Source organism: Amblyomma mixtum, chromosome 2 (assembly GCF_055824585.1).
Source record: "Amblyomma mixtum isolate Tamu chromosome 2, ASM5582458v1, whole genome shotgun sequence".
Lineage (NCBI taxonomy): Eukaryota > Metazoa > Arthropoda > Arachnida > Ixodida > Ixodidae > Amblyomma > Amblyomma mixtum.
Window position 1 is genome coordinate 90,787,174 of NC_143013.1, and position 27,986 is coordinate 90,815,159.

The 27,986-nt window shown below is 45.8% G+C and overlaps 1 protein-coding gene across 4 annotated transcripts in view; it reads left to right on the forward strand.

Annotated features, from left to right (window-relative positions):
* Nucleotides 1–27,986, forward strand: part of LOC149360114 (SEC14-like protein 4) — a 74,002-nt gene that overhangs the window by 38,346 nt on the left and 7,670 nt on the right. For all 4 annotated transcript variants that reach the window (XM_089572182.1, XM_089572181.1, XM_089572183.1 and 1 more), the window contains 8 exons: nt 3,874–3,943; nt 7,383–7,426; nt 11,171–11,233; nt 12,590–12,683; nt 12,804–12,898; nt 14,447–14,525; nt 21,102–21,182; nt 25,902–25,988. In XM_089572182.1, coding sequence (XP_089428308.1) covers nt 3,874–3,943; nt 7,383–7,426; nt 11,171–11,233; nt 12,590–12,683; nt 12,804–12,898; nt 14,447–14,525; nt 21,102–21,182; nt 25,902–25,988 — 613 coding nt within the window. The remainder of the gene's footprint in view (nt 1–3,873; nt 3,944–7,382; nt 7,427–11,170; nt 11,234–12,589; nt 12,684–12,803; nt 12,899–14,446; nt 14,526–21,101; nt 21,183–25,901; nt 25,989–27,986) is intronic.

Here is a 27,986-nt window from a genome sequence, read left to right on the forward strand (position 1 = left end):
TCTCTCTCTCTCTCTCTCTCTCTTTGTTATAAGTCTAAAGCACGATGAAGCACTATGCCCTTATCCATTAAATCCATTATTCCTGTGGCTCAGGGACACAACACATTTGTAAACTTGGCTAGCACTTATCATCATCAGGTCATGTTCACTGCATGAGAAAGGCCTCTCGCACTGACTTCTAGTTGACCCTGCAGTGCGCCAGCTTTGAGCAACCCACACCAGCAGCACACCAGCAGAAATTTCGACCAGCAGCTGATCGAAATTTCCGGAGCCCTTCACTGCGGCGTCCCTCATAGCCTGAGTCGCTTCGGGACGTTAAACCCCAATAAACCATAAACCATAGAGGTTCTAGCATATGACAGCAGCATCAGCATGATTTCGATCAATTACGTTCATGCAGAGCAAGAAATTCGGCAAACATGCCCGCCGATATCGCCACCATCACGTGCCCATCTGTATTGTTAGATACTGTCACCACTCACATTTCACGTCAATGACTTTTATTTGTTGTTGGTGGATTCATGGGTATAAAGTGAACTGAAGTGAAGACTGCTTATGTGTAGAAATGCGAAAGCATTACTCTGATTGGGTGCGTAGAATGACACCACCCACATGCACAAGCATGCGATGACATCACCCGCAATGCTGTACGACGAACAGTTGCATCACAGTTTTGATACGAATGTCTGGGAAGGCATATAATTGAAGGTTCATATGTAGCCGGTTCTAATCACTGTCGCAAACTAGCCTCCAAATTCACTAGCACATATAAGTTACATGCAACGAGAAATCGTATGACGCGACCCGGAACGCTGTACGACAAACTGCTGCGTCACAATTTTGGTTTCCTTTGTTTTATTGGGGTTCGACGTTCCAACCGCCTCAGGCTATGAGAGAAGCCGTAGTAAAGGGCTCCGGAAATTTCGACCACCTGGGGTTCTTTAACGTGCACTGACACAGTACACGGGCCTCTAGAATTTCGCCTACCATATTCAGGCAACGACGATGCTGGCGCGTGGTGGCACTGTGACGTAATCATCGGCGACACGACATGCTGCTCTGAAACCCTTCCTGTCAGGTTTGAGAGGAATCGTCCCCAGACAATTGGGAAGGTCTATAGTGGCACCGCGCTGAAAGTAAATCCCAAATATAACTTTCCGGGAGCGTTCGTGCAGAACGAGATAAGTAGCGACGAATGTGCAGCCGAGCACTGTAACCCTGGCTGTACGCGGGCCGAGTGGCGTAATATGGCCTTCAGTAGAACATATCCGCGCTCCTGTCCATGGCTTCGTAACTTTCTTTAGGGCCGTTGCAGGATTTCAGCTAAGAATAGAGCAATCGTCCCTTATATCTAATTAAGCGCTAACCTCGTAAGTGTTGATAAGAACAGGTATGTCCACCGAGACCTCACCTAACCCCGCGCCGCGCGCGTCGATCAAGGTGGCCGTGACCAAGGCCTCCCGTCGTCGAAGTCGTTTCGGTGTGATTCGATGGCCGCGTCGGTGGAAGGTTGTCGACGATCCGCCGTCCGGCGGCCTTCTGACATTCTGCTACTATGCTAACTAAAATGCATCAATACACACTCGGTTCTAACTCGTGAGCGTTCCAAACTTTAACGGACAATGTCATTCAGTCACTGTAACAGAATGAAATATGGTTTGCATTAAGCATTTAATTTTAAAGTTTAAAAAGGTTTACGGTTTAGGGGGGTAACGTCCCAAAGTGATTGAGGCTATGAGGCACGCCGTAGTGCAGGGCACCGGAAATTTTCACCACTTGGGGTTGTTTAACGTACAATGACATCGCACAGTACAAGGGCCTCTAGGATTTCCCCTTCATCGAAATTCGGCCGCCGCGGCCAGGATCGAACCCGCGTCTTCCGGGTCAGCAGCCGAGTGCCATAACCACTGAGCCACCGCGGCGGCTATAGTTTAAACGAATATAATTCAGCACTTTATTCTTGCTCCAGGATTACCAGGTACTAAAGCTTGATTAGAGAAATTTTAAAAATCGGCCATGACGTTTTTTTTTTAATGCAAATCGAACTTTATCACTTTTCGAAATTCTGCAGTTGCAGCGGATTTCAACACACAGCTAAAAACAAACTCATGCATCTATAAGTACGAATTTTCCATGACGGTAATAGAATGGGGTGGCAAATAGTCAGGAAAATTTTCAACGTCAAGTTCCTAATCCTTTTTCGCCTATTATTGTCCTGAAACAGCCCCTCTCTGAACACACAACTTTTTGAATAATGGTACGATATTTTTTTCTGCGAAATTCCATGCACCAGAAAGGTCTCACGCACTGCATCACACAGACAAGTTTGCATATAATTACTGAAAAAAGGTTCAGGTTCCGCAAAAGTTTCTATGGGGTTCTGCGTGGATCCAAACTTGCGATTTTTAGAAATCGCAAAAGCAACGAACTTCTTTTTTTCAAGAAAGCTACAGCATTCCTTGCACAACTAATTAAGGCCCATTCCTTTGTGTCGACACATTTTCTCATCACACATAAAAATTTAACTGAAAACAAAAAATGATCATAAGGCCTCAATACCGTCCTTTGTACACCCACATTTGCAGGGAGTTCCAGCTAAAATGGATCACGAATTTAAAATAGAGAAAGCGTTCTTTCCAGTTAAAATCAAGTGAATGTTGTTTGGAGTTGTGTCAGATACCGAGCAGTATTTCTCTCGTTCTGCCTAAGGGCCGTTTCACATCCATGCGATTCTCGCCTGCGACGCTGCGAATTCTGTCGGTCTGCTACTGGGGAGGGCCGTCGGTCTAGCCGCAGACGGCCTGCGACCAAGTTCCGTCCGGTTGGAATTCAATCGCAGCGTCGGTGTGTTCGCTCTGCGACTGACCAATGGGCAGCGCCGAGACGGCACGTCCCGCGCCGTCTCGGCGTGGGGTCACGTGGGAGCTGTTCCCGCGGCGTAAGCAAAACTGTTTATTCTAATCAAAACATACGAAATATTGCCTTGCATCTAAAAACACGCTGGTCATAACATCGTCAACACATTCCGTGCAGCGTTTCTGTAGCGTTTAATCACGGGTTGCCTATGAGGACATCGAGCAACCTTGCATGTCCATCCGACCGAATTCGCTGGGTGCGCGTTGCATGTGAAAGCACTGTGCGAAAATCGCACAGCGGCGTCACCGACTACGCCGACTATTTTCGTTCTAGTCGCAGCATGTGAAACGGCCCTAAAGCGGGGCCGCCGCTAACCCTCAAGATTCAGTGTACCAACTTTGCCGCGTAAAGGCCTTGCTCGCGACACGTCTCCGCGACACAGTTGGTACATTGAATTTACAGCGAAGCTGTCAGCTATCCCGCTACAATACGCACATTTTCTCCACATTCAGGCGAACCGTGGCGCCGTCACTACAGGGGCAAGTAACACCTCTTGACAGCCAACCATTACCATGAAAAGATAATATATAGGGTGTATACTAATCTTTCAACAACGACAGCTCCACAGCACCCGATTACAACGGGGACAACCAGTGGACATTACTGTACTGAAAATTGGGCTTGCAGACATCATTACCAGAACGTTTTTAGGGTAGATGGGCTTAAATGAGCAGAAAATATTGCAATCTCGACGCTTTTTGGCGGAGTGAGTCGAATATTTCGGGTCTCCTTTTTGCGCGCATTATCTCGCATACGACCAGAGTGCTTGAATAGAAGGACCCACGACGGCTCCGCAGCGAAGTTGACCAGCGTACTTTCTGCACCTTAATTTTAAGGATAGCATCTGAAAATGCTTTCTCCGAATGAATGCTGTCTTAAACTGCGTAAAGTGGCGCATTGGGACTTGGCGCAGTGTAACATTTCCTCTTCGATGTTTGTTTTTTTTTCCTCTTGCAGTTTCGCAAGAGGCTGTCTGACGTCACCAAGCCGGAGAACACTGACCACTACCTTCTCCGATGGTTGCGAGGTGAGCCTTTCTCGGTGGCAGAGTGCGTTGCCGAGGCGCTAGCATCCAACTGTAACATACATGCTGTTCACCACTACATGTAGCAGAGACCCATACCAAAAGTGCGCGGTCTCCTCCGTAATGTGGTTCTCATTCGGGCAGTGCTATATTATTGTTGCGAAAGCAACACTACGGTAGTCGCCGAGTTATTTCGCGGAGCCGAGGAAGAGCCATACTGCGCATGCGCGAGGAGCAGTGACGTCACACGGCACACAGCTGGTGCGCCGCCGCCGTCGCTTCGCGGGTGACTCGGGGGTGCCGCCGCCGCGCTCGCCAGTTGCGCATGCGCAGTAGCGGCGCATAGCTAGCGTGCCGGGGCCGCCGCCGCTGCCGCGCGCTCTCCATCGCCTCTCTCGCTCTCCTCGTTGCTTTCGCAATCCTCCAGATTAACCATAGCAAAACCACTGCCACTTTTTTTATTCTTTTAACCACCCTACTAAAGAATGTAAATTTCTCTCAATTTTCAAAGTACTATTCATAGTATTGCGCCTGAAACGAGCGCAGAAAGTGGTATGCTGCTGCGTTTTGCGGCGAACTCAAACGTCGAAGAAATTCGTTGTTTTGAACGCGTCAGCCAGTTCTATACCAGTAGGTAGCAATTACAGATCGAAAATTTAATTCAGTCGTTACAAATACCTCACTACGTAAAGCTGGCTGTCACTTTGATGAGTGAAGAAAAGGTATTCCGAGCGCGCAGGAACTGAAATACCGCAGGCGTGTCAGTATCGATAAAAACTTGCTATGGTTTTGTGCACTTAGAAGATTTTGGCAGTTAGGGATGTGGACAGCTTGAAACCATCAACTGCACACAGTTCAAAAGTCGGTAAATTTGTTAAGCTAGGTTAGGATCTTTTTCACATAAATTCTTGAATGTTAAGTTCACAGATTGTTCATCAGTATACATTAATGACTTGAAAACTGTACTAAACTCTTCTTTCATTGTTATACGCAATTTAGGTATATTTAATTAGAAATCTTTTCACTGTAATCGTTTATTGATGTGTATTAGCAGTTTCTTAGAGTCCTTATTGATGTTGTATTTTCTTATCTAGCAGCGCTTCAGCAAGGTTATTAATGTACCCTGAACATTTTCTTTCTTCGTTGTTTCTAACTGCATTTTTCCTATAATTAAGTTACTGTTCTTGCTGTTAAACATTCTTTCATATATTATCTGGCTTTTTGTATGCGTTTGTGCACTGCCTGTAAAAATCCCGCGGTGGATTGACAGTATTTCTATCTAAACAGATAAAATGAAGGCAGTAAATTAAGGATGTCCAGGTTCGAAATTTTCCGCCAAGAACTTTAGGAATTCTTGGCGGCGAGAGGCATATTGTCGACACCTTTACCGGCGCTTCGCTACTTCAAACGCGTGCCCGTTTTTACGAGGAATTGCTGCCACGGAGCCCCGGTGTAATGAATGAAGCCAGACAGGTTCTTGGCGACGCTCCGTGTACGTGTGTGCCCGTAGCGCTCGGAGATGTGAGGAGTAAACGTGAGATGGGAGCTAATCCAGGTCAACAACGGCAGCGGTGGTCGTTAAGGACGCTACTGTTAAGGCACATTTCTCCATGAACCACCCACAATGGCAAAATAAAAAACAGCGGACATGGACGACAAAAACTTATGTTACACACTGGTGCATCAGTCGTGCCTTCAAAACGCCAGCACAGATGCGCAGTTCTTGCACTGAGTCAGAAGGAACAGCCATTGGAGATCGAAAATGCCCAGCGCGAGCAATGCAAGCTTCTACGCGAACAGCTAGTCCCCTTCATGTTGTCCAAGGACGCCTATTCAGAAACCCTGGGGCGTATAGCGCCAGTCTGCAGAACCCTCCAGTGACAGCGATAGGGCTATACGTGACTACGAATGTCAAAGTCGAGTGAACCGATCGACGCCATGGCGTGTGTTCGGCGAATGTTTATGCCTTGTCATAAGCCTTTCTTCTCTAAAAGAGACAGCAGGGATTTCATTTCATTTCATTTATTTCGTCCTTAAAGGCCCGAGGGCATTACATAAGGAGGGGGTTACAAATTGTTTTGTGTGAACGCACTCATGATGAAAACATAGACAATAAAAGAAACACTGCAACTGCAAACACTAAAAATAAAGATAAAAAGTATCAAGTGGTTATATAAAAAAAAAACAAGAGAATACATTGACAACAAGAGAAGGGATATATTGTAGTTGGCCTCTATCGACAGAGTACCCCGTTTAAAGGGCAAAGAGGTTATACTTTCATGGAAAGCGAAGCTCTGAGAAGCAATAAAAGGTCGAAAAACGAAGTAAAGGTGTCACCGTTTTCATACGAAAACTTAGATGGAGCCACTGCAGATTGTGTGTACGTGCGCTGCGGATCAGCAAAGCCAAGCTACACAATCACTTGCAAACGATGATCACGGAGTCCTGTTCATTCCTGACGTTATTAACTTGAATCGAGAGGCAAGGGGAAAAAAGTTCCTTTTTTAAATGCTAGTTTCTTGGCAGTAAATGTGTCTATACCGCGGAACTGAGAATCCACTCGTCCGGAAAACGCCATAGGATAGATTTCTTGTATTACACACAAATTGGCTGGAGTTTTCCTCAATGTCCTTCGAAGTTAGTGTCATTTTACGAGATAACTAGCAATTACATGAAAATCCGGCTTTGTGCCGTGGTCAAGTTTCTCCTTGGGTTATAAGTCGGAGGCTGTGGAGCATGCCTTTACTGACTGCTGGGACGCCGTTTTACATTGGTGCATACTGCAGTACGTAGATAAAAGCAAAAATCGGAGCTTTCATTCTGCCATCATGACACCAGTTCTCTCCCGATGGACAGTTTATGAGGCATCCTGCATGAAATATCCATGCTGCTAAGTCTCAATAGCCTATGAAAGATGACCGAGGTCAATCTACACGAGAGATGTACTGGAAGCACGAACAGAACCACCCGCCTGGGTGCCTCTCTTGGATGACCTGGTTATCTTTCGCACGAATTTAATATAAGCACCACGATACGTACGATGCGTCTCCTTTTTTATCATTGTATATACTTTGTATTCCTCACGAGGAACGAAACCATGCGAGACAGAGGTAATGCGCAGAACAGACAAGACGTAGAAGACCACAGGGCAATGGCCGGACTGACAGCTAACATTTTTTTTTTTTTTTTGAAGTCAGGCCGCTAAGTAATTCTGTCATGGACGGGCCAGAGTCGTACAAAACAGAAATCTACACATGAAAATTAAAAAAATTTAAATCCGCATTCGTCATTATCATAGATGGTGCTCTCAGACAAGAACCCCCGTGCTATGGCCCTGTAGTCCCGCACCTCTAGTCCTCTACGCTTCAGTGGCACAGTTAAATCGAATCTTTCACCTCCGTCAAAGCTATCGTCCTCTGATTTGAGCTCTTTTCCTTTTCAGCAAGGGAGTTTGATGAAGTCAAGGCGGAACACATGCTACGGCAGGTGAGATACACTCGCACCGTGCATGCTGAAACGTAACAGGGAGCGTCGCCAAAATCATTTATACCAGCAGCACCACCGCTGCGTCATTCAATGAACAGCAGATGAAGGAAGTAAAAGTTCAAGTGAAACTCTTGTTTGGGCGAGTTGGTTTATCGTTGAACGGGTACGCACTTGGGGGAAGAAGACGGGACAGAACAAAGGAACACACACGACATGTACGGAGCGCCACCTCCAACTAGTTTATTTTCATAGACGGCAGATACATTCACAGGGCAAACACAAGATTATCAGGCAAATACACGCACTGTTCATGTCAGCATCCCGCCGCCAAGTGTGCCACCAGATAGCAATACGTGTAAAATTGATATCCTTCAATACCATAATCATTAAAAAGAAAAGAACATGACCAAGTCAAAAGAAATGATGATGGATGAGATGAACGATGAACATAGCTTAAAAACATCTCTTAGCGAAATAAGTGTCAAAGTAAATGAAAACAATAAAGCGGTCAATGCGTCAAATTTGCTCATCGTGGCAAAATCAGTGTCAATAAAGTAGGAAACAATTAGAAATCGAAAGGCCAGTAAAAAGGTAAAAACGGTGGAGAAAGGCTGATTTAAAGAATCACGAATCGAAGGCTAGGCCAACAGAAAACTACCAAGAAAACCAAGGTAAGGCAAACAAGAAAAGTAATTCTTACGTGTTCTGTCCTTGACGCATTTTCCCATTTGTCCAATCTATACACGCCCACCAGAGATAGCATTCTTAGATGGACACGGGCGAATTCCTTTTCTTGTTTACCTTACCTTGGTTTTCTTGGTAGTTTTCTGTTGGCCTAGCCTTCTATTCGTGTTTCTTTAAACCAGCCTTTCTCCACCGTATTTACCTTGTTACTGGCCTTTCGGTTTCTGGTTGTTTCTTACTTTATTGACACTGCTTTTTCCACGATGAACAAATTTTACGCATTGACCGCTTTACTGTTTTTATTTACTTTGATACTGCTTTCGCTAAGAGATGTTTTTTAAGCCATGTTCATCGTTCCCCTCATGCATCATCACTCTATTTGTCTGTGTCATGATATGTTCTTGTATGTGGTTATGGTATCGAAGGATATGAATTTTTAAACGTATTGCTATCTGGTGGCACACTTGGCGGCGAGATTCTGACATGAACAGTGCGTGTATTTGCCTGATAATCTTGTGTTTAATTGCCCTGTGAATGCATCTGCCTTCTATGAAAATAAACTAGTTGTAAGTTGCGTTCCGTACATGTTGTGTGTGTTTCTTTGTTGTGTCCCGTCTTCTTCGCCCAAGTACGTACCCGTTCAAAGATGAAGGAAGTACAGTAATCTCGGCCAGACTGGGCCAGGTCACATGGAAGAGTAAGAGGAACGCGAAACACTGTGCAGTGATTTCTTTTCTGTTTCAAAAGTGCCGTCGTATTCCCCTTCTGACGGCGGAGTCGATTTCTCTAGATAAAGGGCTTTACTAGCAACGCCTGCAAAAGAGCGAACCACACCGCAGCTTATTCACGGCAGTAACAACCCCCATTGCATACGCATGGTGATAAATGAACTACCAACTACTACAGGCCTACTCATCTCCTGTACACTGACTAGCCAGACCCACGTCTATACGAATGTTTTGCGGGTACATCTCAGCGTTATCGAAAATGCGCGTGTAGTTTGACCTGCGAATGGCGATGCTCCAAGTTAATTTTTACAGGGACAGCTGTTAAGCGGCCGTTCCTGGGTTTAGCGTCGTAGTAATAGTAGTATTATGTCGTAGTCGTCGACGTAACCAGTGGTTACCGTCGAAGCAGGAGGTAGGGTATGGCGAGAGCAGAGGAATGTAGCATGGCCCATCTGTAGCAGCTGCTCCGAAACGCACCCCCTATGGAAAGGACTACCGGTGGCGTCGAACTTTTAGAGCAGCGTACAGAGTCGATCACACTTGTCTAGAGCGCTCGAGCGGTGTGCTGGGGAACAAATGAAGTTAATTAAACCTTATCACGGTTGCTTTGCTGGGCGTAAGGCGCTGGTGCCTATGTGGTGCACATGTCTATTAGGCTTCTCCTCCGCGCAAGTATTATCAGTGAGAGTCACTGCCTTCTTTAGAATTTCGCATTATTTCCACCGGATGGCACCGCTCGAGCGCTCTAGACAGGTGTGATCGACTCTGTACTGGAGAACAGACCTGGTTGGAAAACCACTACATGTAGAAAACTAGAACAAGCGCCCTAGAACTAACAAGACGTAAGGTGGCTCTCCATATCTCTACCACAACATATCATAAAGCATAAATACATTCACAGCTGTCGGTGAATCTCGTGCTAACCAGTGGTAATGCGCTATTTCCTCTTAAGGACGTAGTAGAAAGTTACAGCTCGCATGAGCTAGCTGTACTTTTGTTATTCTAAATTGAGCACATATTTTTGTCCTTCATGGCCGCGAGGCTTCGGAATGCTGCGTTTTTGCGCTGAAAATATTTAGCAACGCGTAATACGTTTGCCTTTTCTCGAAATTCAACGAATTCGATAACCGTAGCTGTACAGCCAAATTCGGATCACGGAATCAGCGAGCCAAACATTGAGCTGCCTCGCAAGAAAACATCAGGATCAACTTATCTCGATGATACGATATGTTGGGCTCATTCCTGTCACTACACAGATATTTCGAGGAGCGTTAAACAACAGCGTTATGCTGCCCCCCCCCCCCCCCCCCCATCGCTCATCAGTATGCACCAGGGGGGAAGCAGATTTAGTTGGGGATATGATACTATGAACCTTTCTGCGATATGATAGCTGCAGCGCAGTTCAGGACAAGGTTAATAGAATATTAGTTGTGCAGGGGTGGGGAGGACTCTCTGTATGTGTATCCACATACGCACGCATCGAGAAAAGTAAACGTTAAAGTTTACAACGTTTCTAATTCAGACAGCTTAGTGCACATTCATGTCACGATCCTCTAGCATCAAACTTTCTGTGTCCTGCATTTCACGTCAGCGAATTCACCAAATTGAATAGCGCCTCGCATTCTCCCTTTGACGGTCACGAGAGAGTATCTTGAGACGCAGGATGCATAAGAATTTCCTTCTAGCTAAGCAACAATACCGATGAAATTATATGTGCAGTATTTAACTTTCCCCTCCACTTCCACTCGAACCCTCTCCTCTGCTTCTTGACTTGGGTCTCCAGGACGAAGCATGATAAGGTATTGAATCGTAATAAAGAAGGAATGCGCGTCCAGCTCGCAGCAGCAACTCTAAGCCCATCGTCATCATCATCAGCCCGTGAATCCAACTGCGGTCACTGCAGGACAATGGCCTATTCTACATCCCTGCAATTTAACACAACAGCGCTAAGAATAATAGTGTTTAAATAACTGGTATATACGCTCTAAACACGAATACACCTATATGGAAGCAAAAAGAGAGTAACCTGTCCTCTAACGGACTCTCTTTTATAAAAGAGTGCACCGGAAGACAGACTGCTCCCTTTTTACTTCTTTCTATTTAGATGATACCCGACGCCACTGAGAAGTGAATACCGCTCCTCTCGCATACATGGTTAGCTGATGGCACGCTGTTTTGTTGGATTCTCTTAACTTTGTCTCTAAACTATTTTAGAAACTTTCACTGTAGCTGGTGTCTAACGGTACCCGAAGCTGTCACGTTAGAGTGTAAAGTAGCGGTGCAACAACTGATATTTGGCGATATGAATCCGAAGAGACCACATTCTTTGCAGAGCCTGATCTGGAGAAAAAAGGTGGGAGCCGATACCGTCATTCAGGACTACACACCTCCCGAGGTGAGTTTGGCTATTCAAATCGAATCTGCCTTCCAATAACAATATCGATCATGGGTGTTTATTTTCACGAAGTGCCTGAGTGCGAGAGGGTTGTTACAACTTTTCGGCCTTCGTGGTGTTTCCTACAGAATTGTGTGCGTACACATAGGGAGAGGACAATGGAGATTGCGTGTTCCAAACCAAATTAATTTGCTTTATTAGGCCTGCATCGACTGTTTGGGAGAGTAAAATAATTTTCGGCAGCAATATAGACATTAATATTAAATATTACTGATATCTTTTATTTCGTCCAGATTAACAGCGTTCGTATTTTTTTGTCCTTATTACAATCACCTGATCAATGCAGCCTGATCACCTGATCAATGCAGCAATGTTTACCTCGTTTATCCTTTCGAGAAAAAGTGTCTTCGGTCTTTGCTTACTTCATAAAATTTGTCGCCATCATTTTCCCTGTAACCACTTTGTCCATGTGGCTACACATCATCCATACCGTATTCGCAATTGAATCAGTTTCTGTCGGACACTTTTTTTTTCGTTCCTTCCATCGTATTTAAAGATGTCATGATCGGCTTAAATGCTAGCTGGAAAAGCATATTTTGGTTTAGGAGTTTTCTTAAGCTCTGTAATTTCCAACCGCTCAATTACTCGTTTTAACACGTCATATTTGGTCAACATAGACCCTTCATTTTTCCACAGACCAATAAAAATGACCAACCTATTTAAATGAGCACTGAGACTACTGAAAATTATTCGATTTAAATAAGTAATCTGCTAATGACATCTTGCCCCGAAAATTTGCAGTGCTTGTTTGCTAATGTTCAAAGCCTCCGACATGCGGCTTTATCAATATCGCAGCCATGCACAGCTGATTCTACGCTGTTCGACACTGTAGTGCTGCTGTGCGCCGTGGCTACACTTGTTGTTATCGCTGCCGATTTGTTCAGTTCTTCGTCAACGCAAGTCAGCACAGTAGTCTCTTTTGCGACACTATTTCATTGTTTTCCTGACTGTTGGACTGCCGTCACCACTACGTGACAATTCATTCATTCATTATCAGCCTGACTAGACCCACCGCATGACAAAGGACTCCCATCTCTCCTTTACGTGACAATATGTATTTGTATATAGTGTTTAATAGGTCATTCGACCTATTTACGTGTGTTTTCAGCTCATCACGTGATCTAGTACTGGATTGATTTACGAGGCCAGATCACGTGCTGATAGAGTGTCCGAGTGAACGACGCAATCACCACACAACAAGCCTTTAACAGCTGACGGAGTAATAAAGCGAAAGTGATGGGGAGCAGCAAACTTGCTTGCATATACTGAGGCATGCATGGGGTTCGGGTTGCGCAGGTCCTGCAGAGGCACTTCCCCGGCGGCTTCCTGGACTGCTCGCCAGAGGGACACGTCTGTTACCTCATGCCCATCGGAAGCGTCGACATCAAGGGTAACGTCGGACACCTGCCCTGACCTACCGCGTGCGCTCTGCATCTTATTTGCGCTTTGCTTGGCGTCAGGTGTGGTTAAAGAAGCCCGCAAAGTTCTCCTTTTACACTGTGCTGCGCAGGGTTCTTGGAAGTGCTTTCCGTCGAGCAAATCAAGAGACGCTGCCTGCTACTCTTCGAGAGCATGATGGACAACCTGAGACGCAACTCAAAACAGGTGAATCACCAGCGTCAAGTCGACTGCTTCGTTGTGTAGTCGGATACAACTCAAGAACGCAGCGGCTTTTCTCCGTCAGAGGTACCCCCCTTCCAGCCAGTGGCGTCAGCCGGTTCTCATGAACGTGCAAGCATGACAGTGCAGGGAGCGGCGCGACGATGGAGGGGGCGGGGGGGAGGGGGGAGGGCAGGCTATCCCCGACTACGGAGTGAGGGGACTATCCCCTTTTCTCGGTTATCCTCGGTTACTGCGTGCATCGTTATCTTAGCAGGGCCATGAGAATCGGCTGAAGCCATTGGCTGGAAGCGGCAGCGGTACGAACCGAACAAGGGCAAAAAGTAGGAAGTAAAAACTGTGAGACCCTCAGTTGAGCGTTTCGCTGCCTACCTCCGGGGTAAAAATTAGCTTTACCTTCCTTGTAAAAATCTTCGCATCGAAAACCGAAAAGAAATGTGAAGGACAGTTTATCCAAAACGTGGTTCCACAGCTTTCTGAGCTACTGCAAAAGGCTCGCGCTCACCGAAGAAACATGGGAAAAGAAAACTGTTTTGTTTCAAACACGAACCCACTGTCTCCGATCATCTGGGGTACATAGAAGACACCTCTTTAATGTCGTTTGCCCATGCGAAGATGTTTTCGACCCCAGAGAGCTTCTGCGGCCCTCTCTTGTGGACAACTTGTGTGGTGGCCAACCTATATTCGTTTAATCCATTCTTCCTCAAACTGAGTCTGAGAGAGAGTCAACAGGGGAGATGCTAAATTTCGCAAGTCCGCTTTCTCTCATAACAATGTTGCCCAAGACAATATGGCTGACCATGCATTTCCAGCTGAGGCAAAGCAAGAAGGACTAGTTTTTGTTCTGACTCTTCCAAAATATGTTTCGTACTTTTATCCACACCCTTAGCGTCTGTCCTGTAGCTCTCGCAGTGTTTTTACGGAGAAGTCGACCACCTTGTCTTTGGAAACGTAGCTACGTGGGAAAGCGCACTTGCGCATTTTTTCGTATCCCCTATTAAGGGTTTTAAGTGCACAAGTGCCTTCTATACACAGAGTTGTTAAACACATTTGACAGTGATCGCACATGTTACCATTGGAACAGTGTCCACTTTAAACACCAGCGGGAAACACAACAAGCGCAGTGTAGATCGCCCTTCTTCTCTTGGCGGATCACCGCAGAAACTCTCAGGCGTCGAAAATTTCTCCGCTTGAGCAAACGCAAGTTTATATAAACTATAAACTTGCGTTTGCTCATACGGACGAGTTTTCGGCGCCTGAGAGTTTCTGCGGCCCTTTCTTGTGGTCTGTGGCAGTCAACTTTTGTTCGTCTAATCCATCCCTCAAACTGGGTCTAAGAGAGAGTAAATTAAGGATTCTAAGATGCACTACGAGGCATAAGTGCCCTTTATACACAGAACTGGCAAATTTGACAGTGATCGCACATGTTACTATTGGAACAGTGCCCTCTTTAAACGCCAGCGGGGAACATTCCAAGCGCATTGTGGATCCCCATTCTTCTCCTGACAAATCGCTTCTGTTGTGCCATCGCAGAAGAACCGGGTGATCGAGACCGTCTTCTTCATCGTAGACTTCGAGCACTTTTCACTCCGCCAGCTGTACTCGTGGCAAGGTACGTTGTCTTACCACACAGAAAGCTCTCCGAACACTTCGCTTGAAGTAACGTGTAGCGTGCTGCTTTTCGCTCATTTTATACAAAGTGGGCTCGGCGTGGCAGAATATAGAGTGAGGTTGTAAAGGACAACCTCTCCCGCTCCACTAATTTACCGCGGGGGGCTGGGCGGGGCAGTAAAACTAGGCCCTGGTTGCTTGTCAGTTGCTCCACATAGCAGCTGGGATAGAACCTTATGCAGGGTACGCGCTTTGAACGCTAGCTGCGCTAAGGGTTTTGCTCCGTGGAGAATCCGGCGTAGTTGGAGTCGTCGCCGATGTGTGCGGAAAAGCCGGATTGGTCGAGAGGGTAGGGACGTCAAACGTGGAGCTGTCGAATGAGAAGCGATTAAAGTATTAAAAAACTGGTGATTAGAACGCCGCAGCATGGTGAAACGTCGTTAGGACATCTAAGCATAATGAATTGGCCTGGAAAGAAAATTCGGGTAATTTGTCGGGAATCGAACTCCTGACCCTTCCTTTGCGAGTCATACACATTACCCACAGGTCACACAGACTTTTTTTTCTTTAATGGCATTTATTTACATGGTTTTGTACAGGAATGATATATACATGTGTGTGTGTGTGCGTGCGTGCGTCTGTGTGTGTGTGTGTGTGTCTGTGTGTGTGTGTGTGTGTGTGTGTGTGTGTGTGTGTGTGTGTGCGCGTGTGTGCGTGTGTGCGTGCGTGTGTGTGTGTGTGCGTGCGTGCGTGCGTGCGTCTGTGTGTGTGTGTGTGTGTGTGTGTGTGTGTGTGTGTGTGTGTGTGTGTGTGTGTGTGTGTGTGTGTGTGTGTGTGTGTGTGTGTGTGTGTGTGTGTGTGTGTCTGTGTGTGTCTGTGTGTGTGTGTGTGTGTGTGTGTGTGTGTGTGTGTGTGTGTGTGTGTGTGTGTGTGTGTGTGTGTGTGTGCGCGCGTGCGTTTGTGCGTGTGTGCGTGTGTGTGTGTGTGTACACAAAAAAACTATTTACAGAGCAGCTAGGTAGGCGCTACGTGACACAAACATAATAGTAAACATATTAGAACTTAAAGGCCGGTAAGGATATACAGCGTATCCGGAGAGGAAACCAATCCGGTAAAAAGTCCAATTCCGTTTGAATGAGCCTGTGTGACCTTTTTGAACGGTCACAAGGCTCGTTCAAACGGCTTCGTTGAAGAAGGGCTTTGTATGCTTGTCGTGTGGTCTTTCACGTAATATGAAAACATTGAGCGGACAAGATGAGTCACTGACAGGATTCTACAACGCTATCGCATCATACCCTTAAATGCGGAGCCTAAGTGTCCCTGAAATTTGCTCATTTCAGACTCTTTCTTTTCGAAGTACTCGCCTAAATAGTGGAGATGTTCTCCAGTTATTGCGTTTTAGCTATATGATGTTATCCTAAGTCAGATCGGGACGAAGAAATGAACTTGTGCAAGTATCTAATGCTAAGAACAAATTACCCACGGTCTCTTGGGTAACAGAGTGGACTCCAAGAGATGAAAACGCAGCTGGAGACGGCAGAATGTTAGGCGGGCCTTAATCACATGAGGAAGCTCACGGGTATAAAGTGGGCGCGGCTGACGCTAGACAGTCAGAGGCCAGTGGATGAGGTCTCTTTCCTTTAGCAATCATCCATCTGGCCGATGATGAAGACGGCGCAGTATTGACCGCTTTAAAATATTTTTGTTCACGAAAAAAAAGTAGTTCAAAGGAAAGCAGAGGGGTGAAAATTACACTTTCTTCAAATGCAAATGACGCTTGCAAATTAATTTGGAAATGCAAATAACACTTCACCTCCGCAACAAAAATTCGAGGCCTAGCATATAAGACGGCTGCAGCTCGAACGCCTTCGAACGAATGTTTTTGTAAATGATTTCAAGGTGCCATTTCAGCTGTGGACATACCAGTTTAAATGCTTACTCGTAAGTAATGTCAATTTAGGCGCGCAACTTCAAAAATAGCCACCATGAGGCCTGCAACTAAGCAAAGTTCGCTGGGCCAGGTGCTGCTAAATCTGCGGAATTTAAACTGCATGTAATCTAGTTTCTCTGCTACACCTGCCATCTATTCAAAATCGCATCAAAATAATGAGCCGGAGAAATTTTAGATTCAAGGGATCAGGACCCGTTAGCTAGAACGATTACTCTCCGATGTAAATTAACACAAATTGTCGCCAGTCTTGTCTCAGACCGCATCCAGACAACCCTTTTTGCAGCGGACAAATATCCGTGCCTCTCGAAACGAGCGACACTCGCTTCACAACGAATTCGACTTCGCTTCCGGTGCATCCTGCTCCTGTGAAATAAATTGTACACCCTCCCAATTTTTTAGCCTGAACGCGCGAGCGTCGACTGCCCGGTGCAGCGGTGCATAGGCGAAGCAGAGCGGTAATCGGGAGAGGGAACGAGCATGCGGGCCGATCATGTTCGCTGCAGCTATCGTCGTCTGCTTGGCTGCTCTGTTTATTGCGAAGCAACCCCTGTGAAGCAATTTTTATGGCCGAGTTCTGAGAGCGCTTGTTTCGTGTTCTATCTGATGCGTGTTTATGGCTCTGGGATGGTGCAAACGCGTAGCGTTCCAGGCACGACTGTAGGCTCCGGCTGCATTTGCGGGTAGCGTCTCGAGTGCAATTGCTTTAAATAGCGAAATTAAAGCGTCAATAGCGAGGGTCCTCTTCAGTCAGTTTTTTTTGTAAGCAACGATTGCAACTGGCTTCTTGGGCATACTACGCTGTTCCCAAATGTATGCTCTTTTCAGAATCACCCACGCTACATGCAGCGGATAAAATAAATTGCTCTCCGTTTCTTGGGGCTCCGATGCATAACAGCCGATGGTGGGCAGGGGTTGCTTCGCACTGATCAGAACAGCCTAGCAGACGAACCTTATTCCAGCAGCATGAATTGTGAGCGTGCCGTTGGTGTTGTTGTCCTCTAAATAATGGCGCGTACCCACTGCGGGGGATTGGCCAAGACACAGGCGGCGACTGATAGGTGCTCAGAATGTTGAACAAGAAAATAAATGATAAGGGGAAAATAATAATAATGATGATAATAATTGAATTTAGGAAATAAATTAAAGAAATTCAGATGTGTAATTGAAATAAGCTAAACAAATACTGTGAGATCAGTGACTGAAATTGAGAACGGGGCTAAAAGTTCTATGTTTCGGAAAGCTTTCGGCGCAGAGAAATATTGCTCAGGACCAACTGGCGGGCTAGTTGGTTACACATCTCAAAAATTTTAACGAGCGCACGAGAATGAAACGAGGACTGAAAGAAGACACACACCACAAAGCGCCGTACTGCAACTGATTTATTTTGCATGCGAAGCGCCCAAATTTATGCAATGCATCACTGGCACTCGTAGAAAAAGAACAAACATAAAACAAACACCACGGTGATACGTCTGGCTACTCCTTGATAGCGGTGAAGGCCGTCGAGCCGAAACCAGGCCACGTCATAAAAAAAAAAAAAGAGAAATATTTATCATGAGAAAGAGCAGAGCTTAAGACGGCAGCCGTTTAGTGTCTGTAAGGAAGTTTTGCATGGCGGAGAGCACATTCCAGTTGCTGTGCCCAAGGGAGGAAGCCCCAAGAGACAGAGTAACCCCGGCTGACAGACTTAGACCAAGCTGTCGTAACGGAAGCTCCAGCAGGCGGCTCCGTAAAGAGGAGAAACGGCGGCAGGTCAGCAAGAAATGATCTATCGTTTCATGTTCTCCGCAGAACGGGAACAATGGGGAGACCGCCAGACCAGATCTATAAAGGCAGAAGTTTAAGTGAGGCACGCGACAACGTAGACGCGTGAAGGAAACCTCAAGCTTGCGTGATCGCCATCCTTTACTGTTCCACGGGTAAATGAGATGCCAGAATTCGGGAGAGGAGGTCAGAGCTGAAGCTGCGAATTCTTTCAAGAGCAGATACCTGCGAAATCTGGCCGCCGTAATATATGCGCTAAGTGTAAGCACAGATACGACTGGGCCTTGAAGAGATGCCTTCGCCAGGGTATCGGCAACCTCATTCATATGGATTCCTCTGTGCCCAGGCACCCAGACCAACCGTAACGAACACACGTGGGGATGAATCAAGCATTTGAATAAGTGTAGAGCCTGAGATGTTGTAGGTGCGTTGAGAGAGGAACACAACGACAATGAATCCGTCATAATTATGACAGAAGACAAAGAGCTGTTTAATTTGCGCAAGGCCAAGACTACTGCTAGCCCTCGCAAACTTTCTCCTCTCCTTCTTCTTCCGGCGCTGCAGCGCCCGGCAGTGTACGGTCGCGCGTTCAGGTCAAAAATTGAAACGGAATACATTAAAGTTTAAAAGCGTACGTTGTTGGGCTAGTCGGTCAATCATGGTGAATACAAGGGGGGTACTGCGCACAAAAAGACAAGGACAAGAACAAGGACTGCGCTTGTTGTGTTATCTTCTTGTCCTTGTCTTTTTGTGCGCAGTACCCCCCTTGTACATTAAAGTTTCTTGTTATCTCATTTCGGCTGCGTCACACAATGTTAGCAACAAGTTCAGTTGATTTGAAGACTGTATCTCATATTCGGTGCAAAACGAAGTCAAAGGATGACTAAAAATCCAGCAGCCATATAAATTAGGCTGGGCACCCCAAAAGAATTCATGTTTCTACTGTTTATATTTGTTTCTCGCCAACAGTGCCTTTCTCAGACAGTATGTGCGCGGTAAAATTCGAAGCGAAGTGCGAAAACATTCGGCCGCCTGGCACTTCTTGCCAGCCGTTTTCAAGATGGCCGCTGAAATGCATTGCTACTCCTCTTCAGTCTGTTCTCCAGAACACCCCGGCCGTGAAGAGCCATATAGAAGACAAGTTTTATTCCAGCGGCTAAAAAGACAGGGACGAAGGTAGACGAGACAGGACGAACGCCGGTACTAGAAAGTATGTCATTAAGCGTAGAAAGTTGGGCTAGTTGGTTGGTAGTACTATTGTGATACATTCCAGCGGCTAAAAAGACAGGGACGAAGGTAGACGAGACAGGACGAACGCCGGTACTAGAAAGTATGTCATTAAGCGTAGAAAGTTGGGCTAGTTGGTTGGTAGTACTATTGTGATACATTCCAGCGGCTAAAAAGACAGGGACGAAGGTAGACGAGACAGGACGAACGCCGGTACTAGAAAGTATGTCATTAAGCGTAGAAAGTTGGGCTAGTTGGTTGGTAGTACTACTGTGATACATTCCAGCGGCTAAAAAGACAGGGACGAAGGTAGACGAGACAGGACGAACGCCGGTACTAGAAAGTATGTCATTAAGCGTAGAAAGTTGGGCTAGTTGGTTGGTAGTACTATTGTGATACATTCCAGCGGCTAAAGAGACAGGGACGAAGGTAGACGAGACAGTACGAACGCCGGTACTAGAAAGTATGTCATTAAGCGTAGAAAGTTGGGCTAGTTGGTTGGTAGTACTATTGTGATACATTCCAGCGGCTAAAAAGACAGGGACGAAGGTAGACGAGACAGGATTGTATCACAATAGTACTACCAACCAACTAGCCCAACTTTCTACGCTTAATGACATACTTTCTAGTACCGGCGTTCGTCCTGTCTCGTCTACCTTCGTCCCTGTCTTTTTAGCCGCTGGAATGTATCACAATAGTACTACCAACCAACTAGCCCAACTTTCTACGCTTAATGACATACTTTCTAGTACCGGCGTTCGTCCTGTCTCGTCTACCTTCGTCCCTGTCTTTTTAGCCGCTGGAATGTATCACAATAGTACTACCAACCAACTAGCCCAACTTTCTACGCTTAATGACATACTTTCTAGTACCGGCGTTCGTCCTGTCTCGTCTACCTTCGTCCCTGTCTTTTTAGCCGCTGGAATGTATCACAATAGTACTACCAACCAACTAGCCCAACTTTCTACGCTTAATGACATACTTTCTAGTACCGGCGTTCGTCCTGTCTCGTCTACCTTCGTCCCTGTCTTTTTAGCCGCTGGAATGTATCACAATAGTATCACCAACCAACTAGCCCAACTTTCTACGCTTAATGACATACTTTCTAGTACCGGCGTTCGTCCTGTCTCGTCTACCTTCGTCCCTGTCTTTTTAGCCGCTGGAATGTATCACAATAGTACTACCAACCAACTAGCCCAACTTTCAACGCTTAATGGCATACTTTCTAGTACCGGCGTTCGTCCTGTCTCGTCTACCTTCGTCCCTGTCTTTTTAGCCGCTGGAATGTATCACAAGTTTTATTAAACAGCCTAACTGCATCATTGAGGATATGTTTTGTACTTTTGCCGTAACGACAATTTTTTCTGTTTTGCAGCAACTACCTGTAGTACTGTGGTTTTTTATGTAGTACTTTTCTGTAGTCCGTAGTTCTGCCGTGTTCTTCTTAGTAACTACGCGAAATTCTGCAGTCACTACAAAAATTTGTGTCGCTACAAGTTTCTGGTCAAAAACATTACAGAAAATCTGTTGTGATGACGGAAACTCCTCTGTTGTTTTCCGAGTGGTATTCGCGTGGTGTTTATGACGTCGGCCTCCGCTTAGCGTAACTGTGTACGGATGATTGTATTTTCGCAGTCATCTCACTCCTGACCGACTTCCTCAAGGTCTACGAGGACAACTACCCCGAGATCCTCGAGAAGGCCTACCTCATCAACAGTGGGTATTACGTTGTGTGACTCCGCTGTAAACACCACTGCGATGTTCTGCCTCCTTCGCCGCGAGTAAAGAACCCTTAATATTTTAATTCTTCCTTTTTAAGCGAAGAAAAACCAACAGCCACTGAAACCAAGGGGCACAGGGGATTTTTTATTTTATTTATTTATTTTGTGGTGTTGATCAATTTATAAGATTACTGAATATGTTATCGCTCAAAGCTAATTGATTAGAAAAGCAGAAGAAAAAACAACCGCATGCTGCCGGTGGGATCCGAACCCACGACCTCCGAAATACGCGTCCGGCGCTCTACCGCTGAGCTACGGCGACGGCTGTCAAATCTTCTGCTTTCGCGGGTATTTATGTTTACAAATAACCTGAACTTGGGAGTGTTCACCAGCGCCACCCACGTTCTTAAGCGGCGGACGTGGAACGTCCTGAGTTACCGCAGGTGTGACGTAGAACGTCATCGAACGGCGAGGGTGGAAGCTGTGTGAGAACCCTCTTATGCTTCCTAAGGCATCGAGGCTACCACAACCGAGGCCCTCGTTAAGCAATTAAGCAAACAAGTGAAGGGGAATGAGGGTCTCGAAGGCCTAATTTACAAGGAAAATATTTTTATTTACAGACGAAAATAACTGCCCAATCTTTTTCGACGCTAAAAATATTGCCTAAAGCGTGGCCCGCATGGAGCGTTTTTCCGGACGATTCGTCGGCGTCGACGGCACCGTAGCGCTTTTTTGCCGTCGGGGAGGTCGTTTTTGCCAAATTGTCGGGTTCTGGAGGAACAGAAAAAAAGGCCGACGCCGGGAGAGGGCAGCGACAGAGGGCTAATGAGAGCCAGAGCGGGCGTCACGTGGTTCTGGACGGAGCCACGCCGGCCGAGAGAGACGCGCTCGCGAGCTTGAACTTGAGAAGGCACTGTAGCTTTACCCACAAAACTGCGTCGCGCTTCCCGGAAAGACGGGTGTTCGACGCTCCGAGGGTACCGGGCAGGGTTGCCGTTGGGAATATTTTAAAAGGAGCCAAAATGTGAGCTGAAAGTAGCCACAAGTAGCCATGCCATTCAATCTTAGCGCCAAATTTGTAGCCAAATAGAATCGAAGCGATGTTAGAAATATGATTGTTCTAAAAAAACAGTAACTGTTAACATTTTAAATCAACGCAAGAAACAGAATAAAGAGCAAAAAGTTTTTTCCCTTTTTCTTGGTTTTTAAGGCACAGGTATGTTGCAAATAGATGAATTATTAAATGATGAGCGTGTAGATATTGTGATCTTGCGAGAGTAATTTTGTCACGATGTAGCAAACAACCGAGTAGGACACTGAAGCTGTTTTAGCCTTGAAGCTTTAGATCGAATTTGATTGGTGTAATAAAGGTAAGCCTGTGGAGCTGCATTTGTTGTGCCCATTTTTTACCAAGTTATCAAAGAAGAAATCGCACTCAGCTTCAGAGTTAGAAACTCCAAGTGACAAAATTTTGTGGCTTATTGTACCTGGAGTAGAAAAGGCCATTCGCTGCGTCTTTGTACGATCCGGCCACTGCGTGCCATAAATTCAAACATGATGGGTGATCAAGTTCACGCTTATTGTTTGCATTTGCTCGATTTCTGACTCTAGGTCAATGGAAGAACATCTATAATATATGCAGCGGCATCTTCAGTATACCTTCAATGCTCATCGCGCTTTCTTTGTCATCAGGATTGATGGCATGCAGCCTCCGCACTGCAGCGCATTTGGAAGCCGCTGCAGGAGTTGTATCACCATTTGCCTCAAGAACTGGAAGCAACACTCTATCTAAGCTCGTTGGCCTAGTGAAATCTTTTCGCTGGAGGTGTCACTTTCTTTACCGTCGCGCTGCGTGCGCATAGCTACTCTAGCCGTGCGTAGGGGTACCTCGATGCGAACCAACCCTGCCGGCGAGGATGCTGCCAGTTAAAAAATGGCTAATAAATGCGCCAAAATAAAAGTTCAACGTAGCCAGGAAGTAGCCAGGGAGCCAATCTGAAATTTTCATCGCCAGGCAGGTTTCAAAAGTAGCCAATTTGGCGCAAAGTAGCCAACAACGGCAACCCTGGTACCGGGGCTTGGGTTTCGGGTTTCTCGGCCGAAACGGCCGAGCAGCGTGTTGTCTTTCGGAGTCACTCCGCGCACGAGGCAACGACAGAAAGGTCTGGGCATCGGCCACCATGCATTTCTTTGTTCTTTTAGGCGTCGACACGATTTCGCGGACAAAAAACGCTCCATGCGGGCCACCCTTAAGAGAAAGTAGAAAAAACGCTGTGGAGACTGCACCACTACCTCTCCATTTCGCGTGCGACACTCGTATACAGGCTGATCTTTTTAAAAGCGTTACGCATCTCTAAGCTCGTTGAGTTGGCTTTTCCGCATTGCATATTTAATAAGTGGCGTCTCGCGCACTTTTTATGCATAAAATACAGGCGCAGTTGGTGTATTTCATGATGTAGAAGTTAACTTGATTTTCGCGACGATGACACGCACAGCGACACCATTTTATAATTAGGTAATGCGGGAAAGCCATCACCTCAACAGGGTTTGAACTATGTATTTTTGGTGTTCGATATTTCGAACCACATTGCTAATTCAGAAAATTAAAAATCAAGGTCAACCTTTGATGTTGACAGCTATCGATTTCGCAATTTAACCTTGCCACCTAAAATAAAAAACAAAAAGTTTATTAGCTACTTTAAGGTAATTAGTCGTCTAATTACTGATGAATCATACGCACATAATGTCCGCATAGGTACACAATCCATCTCGACAGACCGCACTGACGTAACTCGAACAATATTTAAAATAAAAACCTGTGAGGGTGGGAAAAAAAAACCTATAGTATAATATGCAAGAAACAAAAAATACCATAATTAATAGACAAATAAGAAGACTAAATTTGCTACTCTTAGAAGACGAAAGGTATGCCGAATCTGCGGATGCTGCTGCTATTGCATTTCAGAAAAAATCCTAACCCAAATCGCCGCTCAGAGAGCTTTTCCAACTGGTCGCACTTTGCTTTTTCCGAGTATTCAACCATATCTTTTGCAAAAGAGCGGAACTGGCCGTGGTCGGACAAACTTTGCTCAGGACTCTCGAACTCACCTGTGCTGTTCTTGAGTGCCAGACTTCGGGGAGGAATCTCTGACAGCATAACGTCTGGCATATTGTCTGACGACATACTACCACAACGTGTCGTACACCCTGAGAAAGTTGTCACGCAGCTACCGTTGTAACCATGAACCATGGAGGAAGGAAGGCTCTAGAAAACAGAGACACGTGCTAGTTTTGAAGGCTACTCGCGAAAAACTCACTATGCCGGTCACCACAGTGTAGCGCGGTATTCAGCAAGAGCTGTTGAGGAATTTCATTTCGCGATACACTGAGGTAAAGAATCGGCATAATCTCTCTTGAAGTAGCCCTTCTCTCCGAGTCCTTGATATTCAAAAAGGAAGCCTTGTGGTCGAGAAGTGGCTGGACTACGTATGTATTTCTGGAGGTTGTCACAGCAGTGGGAGGAGTTACGACGGAGAGGAACTACGTAGTCACACGTGACGTCATTTGGTTCACACCACCCAGCGCAGTGCGTTGCCATGGCACATCCCAGTTACGTTATGAGCGATACCACAGCTAATGTTCTCCTCCTCCTTTAACGGCAACTACCCGACTGCGACGTGGTTACCATCCTTCGGTTACGCCGACTACTATTATTACTACAACAACGCCGACGCTGTGCCCAGATAACGGGCTTTTAACAGCTCTTGCTTTAAAAATAAGTGGGAGAGAGTCGGCCCTTCCCGTGACAGCCTGCGGCGCACTTAATTGGTTAGGGCCGACTTTGGCGTGCCAGGGCTGGAAAAGAAAGGTACGGCTTCAAGAGAGCTTAGCTTAGCCTGCATGAAGTACCAATCCCTCCGCGCTATTCCTGCCTACATCCATTGAACGCTGTGCGTATACAACTCAACATCCCCCTCCACCTTCAATCTCTTGAATACATCTCACCGCCCTACTATTCCTTTCCCCTCACGGTGTAGTAGCAGACCACAAATATCCTTCTCAGGGCAATCCTCACCGTGCCTCCTCACGTCCAAGAGTTTCTCGCTCCGAGCGCTGTTGCTGTTGTTGTTGTTGTCCTCTAAATAATGGCGCGTACCCACTGCGGGGGATTGGCCAAGACACAGGCGGCAACTGATAGGTGCTCAAAATGTTAAAGAAGAAAATAATGATGGGGAAAAAAAATCAAAATAATAATGATAATAACAGTAATTAGGAAATAAATGAAAGAAATTCGGATGTGTATTTGAAATAAGCTAAACAAATACTGTGAGATTGGTGACTGAAATAGAGAACGGGGCTAAATATTCCATGTTTCGGAAAGCTTTCGTTGCAGAGAAATATTGATCATGACAAAGAGCAGAGCTTAAGAAGGCAGCCGTTTAGTGTCTGTTAAGGAAATTTTGCATGGTGGAGAGCACATTCCAGTTACTGTGCCCAAGGGAGGAAGCCCCAAGAGAGAGAGCAACCCCAGCTGACAGACTTAGACCTAGCTGTCGTAACGGATGCTCTAGCAGGCGGCTCCGTAAACAGGAGAAACGGCGGCAGGTCAACAAGAAATGATCTATCATTTCGGGTTCTCCGCAGAACGGGCACAATGGGGAGACCGCTGCATTCTGATGCTTTGTTTAAACGTTTCTTTTTCCTCCCTTCCCAGCTCCCCGCTTTTTTCCCCTCCTGTGGAAGGTGTTGCGCCCGTTCCTGACGCAACGCACGGCGGACAAGGTGGCCATACACGGCATGGGTGAGCTTACCCTATGGGGAGACCAGAAGGGAAAGGCTCCGTGCAAATACTAGTAGTGTTAATATTACTCGTGTTAATAACGCGATGTTTCTCACATATGCCCACGTTGAGGCAAGCTGTGCAGAGACAGAGGCGAAATTTTAAGGCGAAAGCCTTTAATGCCTCATACTGTCGTGACCAAGGAATGTTAGCAAGTGTGTCCACGTATCGGCGTCACTACTTAAAAAAGCTGTTGAGGCTGCGAATCGAACCAGGGCCTTTGGCATTCGAAGTGGAGACGCTACCACTCCGCCACGAAGGCTCAGGGTTCGACCCCGAATAAAGGCGCATCTAGTGAATGCGTGGGTTTCATAAATGAAACGAAAGAAATAAAAAATAAGAAAATAAACGAAAACAAAAATAAATATAGGAAAGGTGACAAATATAAAAAAACTAAATACAATAATTAATATGAAAAATTTTAAAGATACAAAAAACAAACAGTGTGCCAGGAAACGCTTTCGCCTTGCAGCACTTTAGAGAGCCAAAGTGCCCCCTGAATTTTTTTTCTTTTGCTTTCTCCGAAGCTTTTACAACTAAAAACACTGATGAGTGCAAGGTAGCATTCGTGTTCAGTTCGTGACGCGATTCAAACCTGGAAGCACCACCGTACAGAGGCGACAGTTCGCAAACTGGGGTCTGTACAGCCAGAAGGCCTCACTGTTTGCTACTGAAGACTTGCGCTTATTAGCATATTAGCGCGTATGATTGGTACTGCATATGGATGGGAGAACGCACATATAATCATACAATTTATTTTAGCGTTACGAAAAAAGGCATCTATGCGCTAAGGATGAAATGTTAGGAGCATTACCCGGGTTTCAAACTGACACCATTCATGTTCAAAACGAAACGTATTTACTATAGCACAGCGCCGATGTGCCTGATTGTCTCAAGCAGGGACGATATCAGTAGCAATCATGCGACTGGTTTCCGCCGCTTGATGACACTGCCGCTGTTGACCGTAGTAAGTATCCAGGACACAGGACGGAGAAGTAAAGAGCTTTAAAGGACAGGTTAAAAAACTCAGAGGGTAAAACTGGATTAGTTCACTGGAAAAGAATCATAGTGTAGAATTATCTCAAAATTTACAAAGGAAGATCAGGAAGGAATCGTTTGATGATAAGTCAAAAGGCAGTGCCCTATTCTTTGAAGCTAGATCAGGGAGTCTTGAAACGCGCAGCTAAAAAAAAAAATAAGTATAACCAAGAAGATGACACATGTGTAGTGTGTGGTAAATTTGTAGAAACAATTGAACATCTTACTATCGAATGTGATGATATCCATCCAGACGTCGATGCAGGCACTTTCACTCTCCCTGAGGCCCTAGGGTTAGAGATAACAAAGGCCGTGTGAATAAATCAGCGGTGGTAGTTAGCAAAAAGCGATTGGATGATTGTTGGCTCAAAAGAAGATAGGTTATATAACGTTAGAAGTGTAGGATCAAAAGTATATTTAAAGAAAATGTCGAATTTACACACAGATATACAGCACGGTAAAGAAATATAGCAACACATTAATGAAAAAAGGAGGGGAAAAAAGCCGAGCATGATGGCTACTACTACCACCCCGTTTCAAAGGGGACGCTCCTATCTTCTATCCATCCATCGTATACTGATCTCTTTTGGCAAACGGCCACCAAGACGGTTGCACCACTAACTAAGCGCACTATACGACACGCGGCAAGTGGTAAGGAGAGCTGGATCTGATCAGCTGGATACAGACTGCGTTCGCGCATGCGAGACGAAAATAACACACGTGATCGCATACAAACCTTCTTGAAGGGGCGTATACGTTCGAAGAAGATGTTTTAGATTGGAACGCCCATATTAGGACTGATGTATGCTTTTCCTGCCTGCAATTTTAAATGCAGGAAGGAAAACCAGGAAAGCAAATGCCTTTCGACGAGCGACGATGCGGATAGATTAGAGCAATGAATATTTATAAATGCGTGACCAG